This window comes from Dermacentor andersoni, chromosome 6 (genome assembly GCF_023375885.2).
Source record: "Dermacentor andersoni chromosome 6, qqDerAnde1_hic_scaffold, whole genome shotgun sequence".
Lineage (NCBI taxonomy): Eukaryota > Metazoa > Arthropoda > Arachnida > Ixodida > Ixodidae > Dermacentor > Dermacentor andersoni.
This window is the reverse complement of record NC_092819.1, coordinates 172918529-172935382: the sequence shown is the minus strand read 5'-3', so window position 1 is coordinate 172935382 and position 16854 is coordinate 172918529. Positions and strand designations below refer to the sequence as shown.

Below are 16854 nucleotides of genomic sequence, written 5' to 3'. Positions count from 1 at the left end.
CTAATCATAGTACACTGAAGGTAGCTTGACGAGATGTGGCTTTGTGGAAGAGCTTTCTCTGTATTCGTCAGCCACATCTTTAAAATAATCACCTGACACCGCGAACATATGTTTAATAATTATTCTCCCATACGTTGGTTAATCTGTGAGCATTCCACAATTAGTAATTTGAGCAAGCCTGTACCAAAAACAGCAGAGTTACATTATTTTTTTAATTTTTCGTGTACACTAGAAATATTGTAATAAATATTGACAAGCTGAGGTTAGAGTATCTTGTAACATTTACAGTACATTAGCTGCCGTTAATATATTTTCTCGTACCCGTCTGTGTAGAGACTTCGCGCAATCGAAAGTATGAAAAGAAACAAATATTTCGATGACATACTGACATGAGTATTATGGCACTGCTTATTGAAGTGATAGCCTCCCTACCAATGAAGGCATCTTGCATGCTGCAGGGACAGCCAAAGGGGTACCTCCCAGTATGCACAAGGCACTATTGTCGAACGGCCTTTCAGCGTTTGTGTGCATGATAAACAGCAGCGGGTAGCCCCTGTAGGGAATAGAAGACAGCGATCACATTTTTTTTTCACTCCCATGAAAGTTTCCTTCTTGAACTACCAGAGCGCCAAAGATGCATTTAAACACGTGTGATAAGAAAACAAAACTAGGGAACGTACAAATCGCTAGTAGGGCTATACTAGCTGCTTAACAGTTCCAGTCTTGAGGGCAATATTACCCTTCACGCTATGGCAAAAAAAAAAATTTAGTGCTCTCTAGTGAGCTGTTTTCTTTTTCTTTACTGAAAGGGAAGAAAATTCCCTAAACGCTACTCAAGTTAGCTTCGCAAGGTGCACGCGCGCGTCCTTCAGAACACGGCACTGCGCCATTTGCAGACAGATGTGTAGTGCACAGACGTAATTAGGACAAAATATCAGGTACAATACACAATAGCGAAAAACAACAAAAACGGCCACAATATTACGGTAGCATTAGAAAAATTCGCAGTTTCGCCAGAAAGGCGAAGCATCGATTGCGATAGCGAATTCGTAGATAGATATACGAAGTAAAGACAGCAGTTTCATTGGTAGTCTAAACTTCTAAACATTCGCTTACTAAATAAACAAGCACAGTGTAACGCGAGCACAGGTAAGCATTAACACATCACGCTGTATGATCGCGGGAACTCGCTGTGAAAACGCTGAAGTGAGGAATCGCGGCAGCAGCAGTGACCCATTTGATTTTCGTGCGTCTGTCGCTTCAACGTGAACGAAACGCAGCGCATACGAAGCTACCTGTCGCTACCCGCACTGTGCAAACATCCCAGATAGCTTCGAAGACGAAGCCCGCGCGGGCGCGCACTTAGGCCTCGTCGTATATTCTGGAACGGGAAGGCTTAGGTGACGATTGTGTACAGCATTTGAGAGAGATTTACCTACAAAATACCGTATGCGTTGAATGGGAAGGGATGAGGAGCGAGGAGAAAGTTCATATCAACAAGGAACTGAGACAGGAGTGCACTTTATCCCCGCTGTTGTTTATGATGTACATGGTGATGATGGAGAGGGCGCTAGAAGGAAGTAATATCGGGTTTAATCTCTCAGACAAACATGCGGGGACAATAGTACAGCAGCAGCTTCCAGGTTTATTTTATGCGGACGACATTGTGTTGCTAGCTAACAAGGAAAGTGATTTGCAACGTCTGGCTAATATCTGTGGACAGGAAGGCAACAATTTAGGATTGAAATTTTGTGTTAGAAAATCAGGTGTTATGCTATTCAACGAAAACAGTGTACAGACAGTGGAGATGCAGGTCCAGAAAATACCTCGGGTAGCAGAATATAAATACCTTGGTGTATGGATAAACGAAGGCAATAGATATGTGGAAACAAAGGAAAAAACAATATCAGTGAAGGGGAAGAGAAATTCAGCCACAATGAAGCACAGAGCGCTATGGGGATAGAATAGGTAGGAGGTCCTCCGGGGTATGTGGAAAGGTGTAATGGTTGCAGGACTTACTTTTGGTAACGCGGTTGTTTGCTTTAAATCAGGGGTACAATCAGGACTCGATGGCAACCAAAGGTCAGTGGGTCGCCTCGCATTGGGCGCTCACGGGAAGAATACAAATGAAGCTGCGCGATATGGGCTGAACTAGTTTTGAAGTAAGGGAAGCTCGCAGCAAAATTGAGTATGAAGTAGGACTCAGAACAATGGAAGAAATAAATGGGCTGGGAGAGTGTTCAGGTACCCGTACACGAAAAACATTGATTCACCGTGGAGGAAAACAAGTAGGAAGCATACCAGCAAGTATGCGGCCTGTAGGGTAACAACACAGCAACAAAGAAGGTCAAGCCGAAAGTTAGAGAGGCTGAAATAATCTCATGGGTGGCGGCAATGGAAAAGAAACCTGCCATGAGTAACTACTTAAGAGGAAAAAAAGAAATCAGGAAAGAAACAATTTATGACAACTCAGACCGAAGCTCATTACTTTTAGAAGCGAGATCGGGATGCCTTAGAAGACGCACCTGTCAAGCGAGATATAAGAAGGAAGAGGAAGCATGTGCTTGCTGCGGTAAAGCTAGGGAAACTAAGGAGCATGTTTTATTAGAATGGGAAGACGTCTAGCCAGCAGTCGATTTAGGCACCACCAGTGGCCTCCTTGAAGCCCTTGGGTTCAGCGGGAGCAGTGGTAAAATAAACATGTCCCCAATAGGTACTAGTAAAAGGCGACTGGAGGATGGGAGGAAGTAGGGAAACGACAAAAGTCGGAGACGTACAAAAGCGCAGTTCGCATTAGCGGATCAGAAAATTTGGGTGTGGTAGTTCATAGCGCTTTTTTTTTCTATTTTTTTAGCCTAGGTAGAAGATTAGGCAGTATAATAGCAAGGGCTTGGTGGCGCAACTCACGGCCCCGTTCCAAAGGGGACGCTCAGAATATCCATCCATTCATGCATGCCTTTTTGCGATACGGCTCCCCCCCGTTAGCAGCAGCCGCCGGAGAAGAACACCGCCTCTCTCGCCTCAGCGCCGTGCCTCGCTCGCGCACACGAGGTTGAGCAGCATTCGCCCGCTCATGCTAGCACGCTTTCAGTCGCACATACAGCATACTGCGCGCGGCGACGATTTTATCGCCCCTTGATTTTATGCGGAACCTCATGGCGACGGCGACACCCACGACAGAAATGCGCCTGGAGTGTCCCCAAAATTGCTATAGCAATTAAATTAGACAAAAATTGCTCGTGAGAAATCAGAGGTGAACAAAAAAAATCATGTTTACATTAGAGATGTGTCATGCAGGCACTGTACAGAGCCTTCGCAAAGGCCTCTAAAACAAAGCTACAACACGAAAATTAAACCACTCAATTCAACATATTAGTCACAAAAGATGCCTTACAGCTGTTTCATTGTTATTGTCATTTCGTACATACTCTTACGAGAAGCTCACTTTGCTGTGCAGCAAGCCCATAGTTCAGCATTTGCTTTCACTATTTATTACCTCAGCGACTCACAGCGCATAGTTTAAGATTGCAGGTACCATTAGTGATGTTAACTTAAACTTGTTAGTGAACTCCTAATGTACTAGTTCTCCTTTCTAGCATATACTGCTTAGTAGTGCGATAATTTAGAAACAAATTGAAACAGCAGTGACAATCGACCTTTCTTGGACAGGTCAGCTGTAGTATATGCGGCGTCTTACGTTGTAACTAATATATATATATATATATATATATATATATATATATATATACATATATATCTGTGTGTGTGTGTGTGTGTGTGTGTGTGTGTGTCAGCCTGGTTACGCCCACTGAGGGAAAAAAGCCTCTCCCATACTTCTGGCAACGTTTAACGCTAGAACGCTATCTAGTCTAGCAGTGCTATTGGAGGAATTAGCGGGCAGTAAATCGGATATAATAGGACTCAGTGAAGTTAGGAGGCCAAAAGAAACATATACAGTGCTAAAAAGCGGGCACATCCTGTGCTACCGGGGCTTAGCGGAGAGACGGGAACTAGGAGTCGGATTCCTGATTATTAAGAACATAGCTGGTAACATACAGGAATTCTATAGCATTAACGATAGAGTGGCAGGTCTTGTTGTGAAACTCAATAAGAGGTACAAAATGAAGGTTGTACAGGTCTACGCCCCTACATCCAGTCATGATGACCAGGAAGTCAAAAGCTTCTATGAAGACGTGGAATCCGCGTTGGGTAAAGTCAAAACAAAATGCAGTATACTGATGGGCGACTTCAATGCCAAGGTAGGCAAGAAGCAGGCTGGAGACAAGGCAGTGGGGGAATATGGCATACGCACTAGAAATAGCAGGGGAGAGTTATGAGTAGAGTTTGCGGAATAAAATAATATGCGGATAATGAATACTTTCTTCCGCAAGCGAGATAGCCGAAAGTGGACGTGGAGGAGCCCGAACGGCGAGACTAGAAATGAAATAGACTTCATACTCTGCGCTAACCCTGGCATCATACAAGATGTGGACGTGCTCAGCACGGTGCGCTGCAGTGACCATAGGATGGTAAGAACTCGAATTAGCCTAGACCTCAGGAGGGAACGGAAGCAACTGGTACATAAGAAGTCGATCTATGAGTTAGCGGTAAGAGGGAAAATAGAGGAATTCCAGATCAAGCTACAGAACAGGTATTCGGCTTTAACTCAAGAAGAGGACCTTAGTGTTGAAGCAATGAACGGCAATCTTGTGGGCATCATTAAGGAGTGTGCAATAGAAGTTGGTGGTAACTCCGTTAGACAGGATACCAGTAAGCTATCGCAGGAGACGAAAGATCTGATCAAGAAACGCCAATGTATGAAAGCCTCTAACCCTACAGCTAGAATAGAACTGGCAGAACTTTCGAAGTTAATTAACAAGCGTAAGACAGCTGACACAAGGAAGTATAATATGGATAGAATTGAACATGCCCTCAGGAACGGAGGAAGCCTAAAAGCAGTGAAGAATAAACTAGAAATTGGTAAGAATCAGATGTATGCGTTAGGAGACATAGCCGGCAATATCATTACTAATATGGATGAGATAGTTCAAGTGGCTGAGGAGTTCTATAGATATTTATACAGTACCAGTGGCACCCACAACGATAATGGAAGAGAGAATAGTCTAGAGGAATTCGAAATCCCACAGGTAACACCGGAAGCAGTAAAGAAAGCCTTAGGAGCTATGCAAAAGCGGAAGGCAGATGGGGAGGATCAGTTAACAGCAGATTTGTTGAAGGATGGTGGGCAGATTGTTCTAGAGAAACTGGCCACCCTATATACGCAATGCCTCAGGACTTCGAGCGTGCCGGAATTTTGGAAAAACGCTAACATAAACCTAATCCATAAGAAAGGGGACGCCAGAGACTTGAAAAATTATAGACCGATCAGTTTACTGTCCGTTGCCTACAAAGTATTTACTAAGGTAATTGCAAATAGAACCAGGAACACCTTAGGCTTCCGTCAACCAAAGGACCAGGCAGGATTCCGTAAAGGCAACTCAACAATAGACCATATTCACACTATCAATCAGGTGATAGAAAAATGTGCGGAATATAATCAACCTTTATATATAGCTTTCATTGATTACGAGAAAGTGTTTGATTCAGTCGAAACCTCAGCAGTCATGGAGGCATTGCGTAATCAGGGTGTAGACGAGCCGTATGTAAAAATACTGAAAGATATCTATAGCGGCTCCACAGCCACCGTAGTCCTCCATAAAGAAAGCAACAAAATCCCAATAAAGAAAGGCGTCAGGAAGGGAGATACGATCTCTCCGATGCTATTTGCAGCGGGTTTACAGGAGGTATTTAGAGACCTGGATTGGGAAGAATTGGGGATAAGAGTTAATGGAGAATACCTTAGTAACTTGCAATTCGCTGACGATATTACCTTGCTTAGTAACTCAGGGGACCAACTGCAGTGCATGCTCACTGACCTGGAGAGGCAAAGCCGAAGGGTGGGTCTAAAATTTAATCTGCAGCAAACTAAAGTAATGTTTAACAGTCTCGGAAGGGAACAGCAGTGTACAATAGGTAGTGAGGCACTGGAAGTGGTAAGGGAATACATCTACTCAGGACAGGCAGTGACTGCAGATCCGGATCATGAGACTGAAAAAATCAGAAGAATAACAATGGGCTGGGGTGCGTTTGGCAGGCATTCTCAGATCATGAACAGCAGGTTGCCATTATCCCTCAAGAGAAAAGTTTATAACAGCTGTGTCTTACCAGTACTCACGTACGGGGCAGAAACCTGGAGGCTTACGAAAAGGGCTCTACTTAAATTGAGGACGACGCAACGAACTATGGAAAGAAGAATGATTGGTATAACGTTAAGGGACAAGAAAAGAGCAGATTGGGTGAGGGAACAAACGCGAGTTAATGATATCTTAGTTGAAATCAAGAAAAAGAAATGGGCATGGGCAGGACACGTAATGAGGAGGGAAGATAACCGATGGTCATTAAGAGTTACGGAATGGATTCCAAGAGAAGGAAAGCGTAGCAGAGGGTGGCAGAAAGTTAGGTGGGCGGATGAGATTAAGAAGTTTGCAGGGACAACATGGTCACAATTAGTACGTGACCGGGATAGTTGGAGAAGTATCGGAGAGGCCTTTGCCCTGCAGTGGGCATAACCAGGCTGATGATGATGATACTTCTCCAACTGCACCGATAACGTACTAATTGTGGCCCTGTCGTCCCAGCAAATTTCTTAATCCCACCCGCCCAGCTAACTTTCTGGCGCTCCCTGCTACGTTTCCCTTCCCTTGAGATCCAGTCCGTAACCCTTAATGACCATCGGTTATCGTCCCTCCTCGTTAGATGTCTTTCCCATGCCAATTTCTTTTGCTTGATTTCAACTAAGATGTCATTACTTCGCGTTTGTACCGCTCGTTATCCCTTAACGTCACACCCATCATTCTTCTTTCCATGGCTCATTGCGTGGTCCTCAATTTAAGGAGAATCCTTTTCGTAAGCCTCCCGGTTTCTGCCCCGTACGTGAGTACTGGTAAGACACAAGTGTTACACACATTTCTCTTGACGGATAATGACAACCTACTGTTGATGATCCTGAGAACGCATGCCAAACGCACGCCAGCCTATTCTTATTCTTCTGATTATTTGATTATTGCTACCTATCGTAAACTGCTCTTCTCTTCCGAGACTGCTAAACATTAGTTTTCTGCAGATTAATTTTTAGACCCACCCTTATACTTTGCCTCTCCAGGTCAGTGAGCATGCATTGCAATTGGTCCCCTGAGTTACTAAGCAATGCAATATCATCAGTAAATCGCAAGTTACTGAGGAATTCTCTATTAGCTCTTATCCCCAATTCTTTCCAATCCAGGTCTCTGAATACCTCCTGTAAACACGCTCTGAGTAGCATTGGAGAGATCGTATCGCCCTGCCTCACGCCTTTCTATATTGGGATGTTGTTGCTTTCTTTATTCACGTCTACCGTGGCTGTGGAGCCGCTACAGATATCTTTTAGTATTTTTACATAAGAGTAGTCTACACCCCGATTCCGTAGTGCCTTCATGACTGCTGAGGTTTCGACTGAATCAAACGCTTTCTCTTAATCAATGAAAGCTATATATAAGGGTTGGTTATATTCCGCACATTTCTCTATCACCTGATTGATAGTGTGGATATGGTCGATTGTTGAGTAGCCCTACGAAATCCTGCCTGGTCCTTTGGTTCACAGAAGTCTAAGGCGTTCCTGATTCTATTTGCGATTACCTTAATAAGTACTTTGTAGGCAACGGGACAGTAAGCTGATTGGTCTGTAAAATTTCAAGTCTTTGGCGTCCCCTTTTTTATGAATTAGGATAATGTGAGCGTTCTTCCAACATTCCAGTATGCTCCAGGTCTTGAGGCATTGCGTATACAGGGCGGCCAGCTTTTCTAGAACAATCTGCCCACCATCCTTCAACAAATCTGCTATTACCTGATCCTCCACAGCTGCCTTCTCCCTTTGCATTGCTCCCAAGGCTTTCGTTACTTTTTCCGGCGTTACTTGTGGGATTTCAAGTTCTTCTAGACTATTCTCCCTTCAATTATCGTCGTTGGTGCCACTGGTACTGTATAAATATCTACAGAACTCCTCAGCAACTTAAACTATCTCATCCATATTAGTAATGATATTGCCGGTATTCTCTTAACGCATGCATCTGATTCTTACCAATTTCTAGTTTCTTCTTCACTGCTCTCAGGCTTCCTCCGTCGCTGAGAACATGTTCAATTCTATTCATATTATACTTCCTTATGTCAGCTGTCTTACGCTCGCTGATTACCTTCGAAAGTTCTGCCAGTTCTATTCTAGCTGTAGGGTTAGAGGATTTCATACATTGGCGTTTCTTGATCAGATCTTTCGTCCCCTGCCATAGCTTAGTGGTATCATGTCTAAAGGAGTTACACAGGCGTCTATTGCACACTCCTTAATGATGACCATAAGAGTGTCGTTCATTGTTTCAACACTAAGGTCCTCTTCCTGAGTTAAAGCCGAATACCTGTTCTGTAGCCTCATCCGGAATTCCTCTATTTTCGCTCTTACCGCGAACTCATTGATCGGCTTCTTAGGAACCAGTTTCTTCCGTTCCCTCCTCAAGTTTAGGTATCCTGTGGTCATTGCAGCGCACCTTGCCGAGCATGTCCACATCTTGTTTGATGCCAGGGTTAGCGCAGAGTTTAAGATCTAATTCATTTCTAGTCTCGTCAATCTGGCTCTTCCACGTACACTTTCGGCTATCCCGCTTGCGGAAGAAGGTACTTATTACCCGCATATTATAGGGTTCTGCAAATTATACTAATAACTCTCCCCTGCTATTCCTAGTGCCTATGTCTTATTCCTCCACTGACTTGTCTCCAGCCTGCTACTTGCCTACATTGGCATTGAAGTCGCCCATCAGTAGAGTGTATATTGTGTTGACTTTAGCCATCGCCGATTCCATGTCTTCATAGAAACTTTCGACTTCTTGGTCATCATGACTGGATGTAGAGGCGTAGACCTGTACGACCTTCAATTTGAAGAGCAAGACCTGCCACCCTCTCGTAAATGCTATAAAATTCCTGTATGTTACCAGCTATATTCTTAATAATCAGGAATCCGACTCCTAGTTCTCGTCTCTCCGCAAGCCTCGGTAGCACGCGACGTGTCGGCTTTTTAGCACTGTATATGCTTCATTTTTCCTCCTAACTTCACTGACCCCTATTAAATCCCATTTACTGCCCTCTAATTTCTCCATGAGCACTGCTAGACTCGCGTCACTAGATAAAGTTCTAGAGTTAAACGTTGCCAGGTTCAGATTCGAATGGCGCCCTGTCCGGATCCAGGGATCCTTAGCGCCCTCTGCTGCGTCACAGGTCTGACCGCCGCCGTGGTCAGTTGCTTCGCAGCTGCTGGGGTCTGAGGACCGGGGTTTGATTGTCGTATTGTAGGAGGTTGTGGCCGAGTACTGCACCAGGGTTGCCGGTCCGGCTCTGGTGAGGGAGTGCGTTACCGGTTCCGGTCACCGGTATCAGGCCGCACTCCAGGCCTGGTTATGCAATTTCATCAGCGCGCGGATTTTTTTAACCGGTCGAAAATTGCGCGGCACTGGGATTCGAACCACGGTCCTCTTGCACGTGATGCGGCTGCGGAATACCGCTGCACCATATATATATATATATATACATATATATATATATATATATATATATATATATATATATATATATATATATATATATATCTATTTATATATATATATATATATATATTTATATATATATATATATGCGCCATATCAACCACGAGATAACGGCCGGCAATCTGTATTCCCAGGACATGCCCAGTTAGGAAAGCATGAGGGGATGTGGACGAGAATCATGCATCGTATCTGTGTTCTTTACTAATATTCGAAGCATCATGAATGACTTGCAATGCCGACATTTTTGTGCTTACCGAAACGTGGCTACATTAACAGATTCAAGATAACAAAATTCTTCAAACTGCACACCATTTTTCACTGTATCGTTGTTACCGTACAATGCGTCAGGGAGGCGGCGTGCTCTTAGCCATTTCTAAATATTTCCCATCTCAGTGTATTCATATAAATACTGACCTCGAAATCGTTTGGGTCATCACAGAAATCAATCGCCAGTAGATTATCATTGTGTTTTTACCCTCCCCCCCATCTACTTTCGTAAATGAGATGCATGATATTACTAACATTGTTACATCTTGTCTTCCTACATTACCTTCATTTTTGCTTGGCGATTTTAATCAACTTAACATAATATGGAACACTAAACCTCGAACTTTACACCCTTTTTCTTCATTAGCCAATGAGTTTTTAGACATGTGCTCTGTCTTATCACTTTCACAACTTGTTATTCAACCCACACGAACTACCGAATCCATTGAGAACACACTTGACCTTGTAATTACCTCGCGGCCTGACCTATTTTCCGACATCACCTATTTACCCGGCTTGTGCGACCATTCGGCACTTTCGTTTGACATAAATATTTTGCGACCAAAAACCGGTAAAAAATTCAAATCTTTGCGAGACTACGCGAAAGGAAATTTCAAAGCCATCAACGCCGAATTATCTGCTTTTCTAGACGTGTTTTTAAACAACTTCGACAGCCTTAGCGTTCAGACCAACTGGAATATGTTTGCTGCAAAAATAGCTGAACTAACAAACAAATACATCCCACTACGCAATCTTGCATGTAATCTAAACGCCCCATGGTATTACATGGGTCTCAAGTGCCTCTCTAATAAAAAGAAACGCCTGCACTAATTAGCCAAACGTTCACCTAGCGTAAAACGCTGGACTAAATTCAAACTGGCGGTAGTTGAGTATGTAGCCAAGGATCAGTTTCTTGGCAATACCTAGCCATCAATGATTAAAACCGACACCAAGAAATTCTGGCGCGTCATTAACCCCAAGGCGGATGACATGATAACCTTAATCGGCAGCTCTGGAAATGTTATTCTAACTAATGAATGTGCGTCCGGACTTAATGTCTTCATGCACAACTTTTCATCAACTACACACCTTACTCTTCCATCCACGCACGACTATTATTACCAAGCAATGTTTCCCATAATCATTGAACCAGCAGGCATCGTATCAATTATCTCATCTTTAAAACTGTCTTCGTCTCCAGGACACCATTTTGTAAACGCGAAATTTTTGAACAGCACTAGCTGTTGCTCTTCAATTTTTCTAGCAATGATATCCCAACAGATGCTAGGTAAGGGTTCTTTGCCTGCTGAATGGAAGATCAGGAAGGTGATCCCACTCCATAACTCGGGACACAAGCATTCTCTATATAACTACCGCCCTATCTCGCTCACTTCCATTCCATGTACGGTAGAACATATACTTGCCTCTAATCTTCCCAGCTTTCTTGAAACTATTTCATTCTTTTCACCATTGCAATATGGCGTCCGCAAGAGATATTCATGTGAAACACAACTAGTTTTATTTACGCATAAGCTAAACGTCATTCTGGAGCTCTTCAACTACCGACTATATTTTTAGCCTACTCGAAAGCGTTTGACAAAGTGTGCCATAACCTTCTAATGTTTAAGCTGCATCGAATTAACATTGATTCCAGACTGCTTGCATGACTTGAGTGCTTTCTTTCTAACCGTTCATAGTTTGTCTTTGCTAATGGCTCGAACTCACAACCAAGCAGAGTACAGTCCGGCGTACCTCAAGGGTCGGTACTTGGTCCCCTCCTTTTTTTACTTTACATAAGTGATCTACGCTGTTGTGTTTCCTCTAACGCTCATTTATTCACCGATGATTGTGTAATCTTCAGGGAAGTAATATGCGACACTGATATATCTTCTCTACAATCCGACCTTAACGCTATTTCTACTTGTTGCCAATCATGGTCAATGGAATTAAATATGAAAAATGTAAATTTATGCGCGTGTCCAGAACTTCTAACCAGATTCCTTCTTACTGCGTTAATAATCTCTCCTTAGACCGTGTTTCATACTGAAAATATCTTGGTATCCATATTACTAGCAACCTCTCGTGGTCCATGCAGGCTTTTTACGTAACTAAAAACGCTAACCGCATACTGGCAATACCTAAAGCGCAATTTCACTAAGGCACCGTCTTCCCTAAAATTAATGCTAGACAGGTCACTAGTCCGCTCAAAGCTTGAGTACGCCGGAGCAGTTTGGGATCCCTTTCCGGAAAACCTAATTCACTCATTAGAAATGGTACAAAATAACTCTGCTCGCTTCGTTTTTTTTCTAATTATAACCGAACTGCCAGCACTTCTGCAATGAAATTAAACCTTGATTTGGCATCTTAAGTAGCCTCTCGCCGTAAAGGCCTTAGGCTTTCACTTTTTCATAAGATATTTCATCATCCTTCCCTTCGCGATGATCTCCCCTCCTCATCAAGGTTAGATCACAATAACAAAGTTGGAATTTCATTATGCCAAACCAATGTTATGTCTCATTCATTCCTTCCGCGTACATCTGCTGAGCGAAATCGCCTACCCGCCTCAACCGCTACTAATGTTGACCATAAGCACTTCATGGCAGTATTAGATAACATTGTATAAACAGGAGCATTCCAATCATGTTTTTGTACTACCAATTCTATCACTGTTTTTGTATTACCGGAACACAGTATTACTGCACTGCATGCACCGTATTTCATTTTATTAACCCGCACTCCAAGAACACGCAGGTAACATTGTATAACCGAGAGCCCTCTATTTCTGTGCTATTAACCATTTTGCTGCACTGTACTTGTTTCTGTATTTGATGTAACCACTCCCGTATTCACTGCCCCTGGCCCTGAGGGTACACGAAATAAATAAACAAATAAACTGAACCTGGCCATTTTGCAATATTAGGAGCCCATTTACGTTTCCACCTGCTGTCGTACCACACTCGCCATAACTAACAAGAGAGTAGAATAATAACTTGAAGAATTGGCGTCGATTGGCTTCTCTCTCTGTTTTGTTATTGTCTTAATCTCCACCTTGCTTGGAGAGATGCTTGCCGTGCTGTCAATGTGGTTGCTTCCTCTTCTTTGATGACGTAAATAATTTTTGAGTTTGTATTTCGCTCAGCTCTGTTGAGGGGGATTACTGAGGGAATTGGTACAACTGCTCAAAGTTCGGTGCCCGATGGCTGGCTACAAAGGGCTGCTTGCCAACTGGAACCAGTTGCTACCCAGTTGGCTTCCATCTAGAACCAGTTTGTATGTGACGCTAAGGTGTTCTAGAAGGGGGTAGTGGGATCAGGGAGAGCCAGCGGGTGTGGCATCTCACGTCGACGCCGCCAGATGGCGCCACTAGAGCATGGGCTGTACGGAACCTTTAAACTCGGAGCATTTTCAACGTAGAACAAGCCGTGTGCGCTTGGTGTCGCGCCGAAAGAAAGCGCGCAGCTCCGTAACATGTTTTCTGAAAACTTCCTCTGAAATAAGGACAAGGCGCAGAGAAAGGTGGAAAGGGGGATGTTCTTCAAGCTTGCGTAAAAATAAAGCCGACCCAACGAGTGCAGACTAACGCACGTACGACGATGCGCCCGATTTCTAAACTAAAAGCTCGCGAACACCGTAGAAGAAGTCAATATGTGAATAGGTAAATTGCTTAGTTCATTTGCCATTAACAATATTCATACAGGTCAGGACCCAATCGTATTCACAAGTTCAAGTGAGCCAAACAATTGCGGCGCATGTACTAACAGATTCGGAACAGAGGCCAGATATGATGAGGTTTTAATCATTTAAGTGCGGTTTTGTTTACGAAAGAATATATCCACTGAAAGCTAGGGAGATAATTAATCCTATGGCGATGCCACTATTATGCGGTCGTTGTGGTTACCAGGTATAGCGAAATTTCGTAACACAGCAAAATAAAGAGAACTCTTGGTGGCCAAAAACAACTCTTTATTGGTACAAAAGATGGGCAGCTACTCCTTTCTCAAAGTGCATGGCTGCTACGAGAGAGGCACTATGAGCAACGGCTTATCTTTGCGTGCAATTTCTTTTTACGCCGTTCCTGTCGCGATTGGTTTATCCCCTTTACATAGAAGTGCAGCCTGGTCAGCACATAGAACTTGGTCAGCTCTATTGTGAGCGTATCTGAGTGCTGGCTGCAGCCTAAGGCATAGCTGAAGTTCTCCTTCACTAGCAACATTACGTCCACTATGCTGTCACTGCAGAGTTTCTCTCGGCTGAAGAACACAGTGAAGATGTCCTCCAACTTCTTCACTGCCCTGAAAAGCTCCAGCGAAGGATACAATAACCCTCCCTTGTCGCATGTCACAGTGAACTTAGAGTTTCTGCTTTCCGTATTGGGGGTTTTCAAAAGAAAGGCCTTGCAAGGCATGCAGTCGTAACGCTTCAGAAACTTTCGAGCAACATACCCTGCCATGTAATGTATGAGACGGTCGTCGCTCTTCTGCTCCACCAACTCTCTGTGCTCAGCAGGAATACTATGAAGCATGCGCTCGGCTGAAGCTAGGTTTCCTTCCTCAATAAGATGGTCGATTGCAGCAACACTGGCCTCTTGAGGTGGAGCATCTTGCGCACTCAGGAGAGAACTCATTTCTCCACTAGTTCCGTTAAAGTCAGAATTGCCTGAGCGTACTATTTTCGCAAGGTTATAAAAGGATAGGCAATTGACAACAATCAGAAACTGCGTTGGTGTTGGGTGGTCATTAGAGCCACATGATTGCCTGATTATGCCGAAAAGGTTTTCCAGCGAATCCTGGCTTAACCTGGAGGTCATGACATACCTAAATCCCTGGCTGACAAGATAATCCAGCAGTGATAATGTGCTGGATATCGTCACCCATAGGCCATCTGCAGTTGAACTGCTTAAATATCCACCTACTCCTTTAGCATGACTCTGCCAAGAAGAAAGAAATTCAAGAAAGTCTTTCAGAGTATGTGCCTTCTTGGAGCAGGGGCACAAAGCTTCTGCTGCAAAGCGGGATGTCATCGTCTTGATGAGGCAGTTGATGGTCCTGAAAGAGTACAGAAATGGAAATTCTTTTTGGAATAAGGGCTGCCACTACACAATTGTTACATTTTATTTTATGTGACCCTTTAATACAGTCAGTATATGTGCTTATTATCAGCAAGCATATGGAAAGTGAGGTAAACCAGGTTCTCGCAAAACAATACAAGGTACAAGTGCTTAGATATTTCTATGGGGCTGTTCCATCATGCAGAATAACAGTAACATGGATTATTTTTGTGGTGCTTACCGAAAGAATGACAGTGTAGCATCAATGCTGTCCCACGAAGTCTCCAGTTTATCCTTATAAAACTGGAGCCCATTGATAACACGGTCTCCGAAGAGTTGAAAAGCGAAATTCACTCGCATCTTTTCAAAACTATTTGGCTGCAGATGAACGGATGAAAGGCCAGGCATTGCTTTCAAAGTGACGTTGGTGCAGTCGATCTTGAAAGCTTCCCTCAAAGGCTGGATAGAAACCTGGAGAAATGGCCAAATAATATAAAACAGACATTTAGCTCTTTATTTGTGTTATTGTACTTGAAAGCATAAATAACTCTCCACTGGAACGCCCACAAGATGTTACACAACTGTGTCCACAACTGTTACAAATATGAAATTTTGCCACATACCATGCAATCAGGTGTATTCAGGGGATGCTTGAGGAGCGTGTTCCTGAGGCACATCAGCAAATGTGGAAAATCGGACAAGAAGTGGAGATGCCTAGCAGAGTCCACCGGGTGGTCCAGCTTGCAAGTGATCTTGTTTGACTTGACTCCAATTCCCAATATTTTCCACATCTGCCTATTCCAAGACGCGCCATCGCACGTAACAAATTCGACAAACAGTCCACTCGCTTCAGCAAGAATTGTTGCCTCAATTAATATTTTCGCAAGAATTTCTGCTTTTACTTTAGCGCTTGTAGCAAATGCACCAATAACCTGGCTCCATTTTCCAGTAAATGGCCCGAACACTACTACCATGCCGTGGTCTCAGGTAACAGTTCGCCCTTCAGACGTGAAAGGGCCTATGTCGACAAAGCCTTCTATGTGGCCAGAAGGAGTTACCATAAGGTGCTCAGACAGTTTAATTTCATCGACCAAAAGGCCGCCCCGTCTATTCATGCTGCTCATATGTTTTGTTCTGAGCTTGAGCTGGTTTAGCACTTTGTGGCTGAACCCAAATCCACTCTTGTAGAGCCTCAGGTAGCGCTTCAATGTACTGTTGCTCGGGAGGGAAATGATGTTATGTCTGCTAAGATGCTCGTACAATTTGGCGCTTTTCATTTTCATTAGAATACATTCAAGAATCCAGTCTTTTGAATAGATGTTTCCTTTAGCATTTTTCTTCTTTGCAGCAGAGAAACAGTGCATAACACATTCCCGCTGCTTGAGAGGCAAAGTTTCAATCTGTGCTCGCAGGACTTCTCCTGGTTTTGAGGCATTCTCCTGCCGCATGTTTATCAGCTGGTCTTTGACGGCTGCAGAGCGAGATGCCAGTCGTTTGATTCTATTCTTTGCTGCGCGGAGCTTCTGTGCCGTAGTTGATACTTTCCTCTTAAGTTGTCGCTTCAGCCTTGATTGTCGCGTTAGAAGGGTCTTTCTCAGGTATCGACAGGAGATGCATGCTTGCCCTGAAAACCAAAAACAGCAAATGGGGCAGTTACCTGATCCGTTCTAACAGACAGTGCAGGTGTTAAAAAACTATGATGAAAAATTATTTGCATGACACTTATAATTACAATCATGCAGCAGCTAAATATACCTGCCGATGGTTCTTTTCCAGCACAGTGCTTGCTGAAGTACATGCCCTCACGGGTGGTCACTTGCAGCTCAAGGCCCTTAGTTAAGTCTGCCCGTGACATGC

At 43.7% G+C, this 16854-nt stretch overlaps 1 protein-coding gene across 1 annotated transcript in view; it reads right to left on the bottom strand.

Annotated features, from left to right (window-relative positions):
* Window positions 1-16854, bottom strand: part of LOC129382702 (uncharacterized) — a 674466-nt gene that overhangs the window by 318956 nt on the left and 338656 nt on the right. Inside the window, exon 6 of the mRNA XM_055066819.2 lies at window positions 433-553. Within this exon, the coding sequence (XP_054922794.1) occupies window positions 433-553 (121 nt within the window). The remainder of the gene's footprint in view (window positions 1-432; window positions 554-16854) is intronic.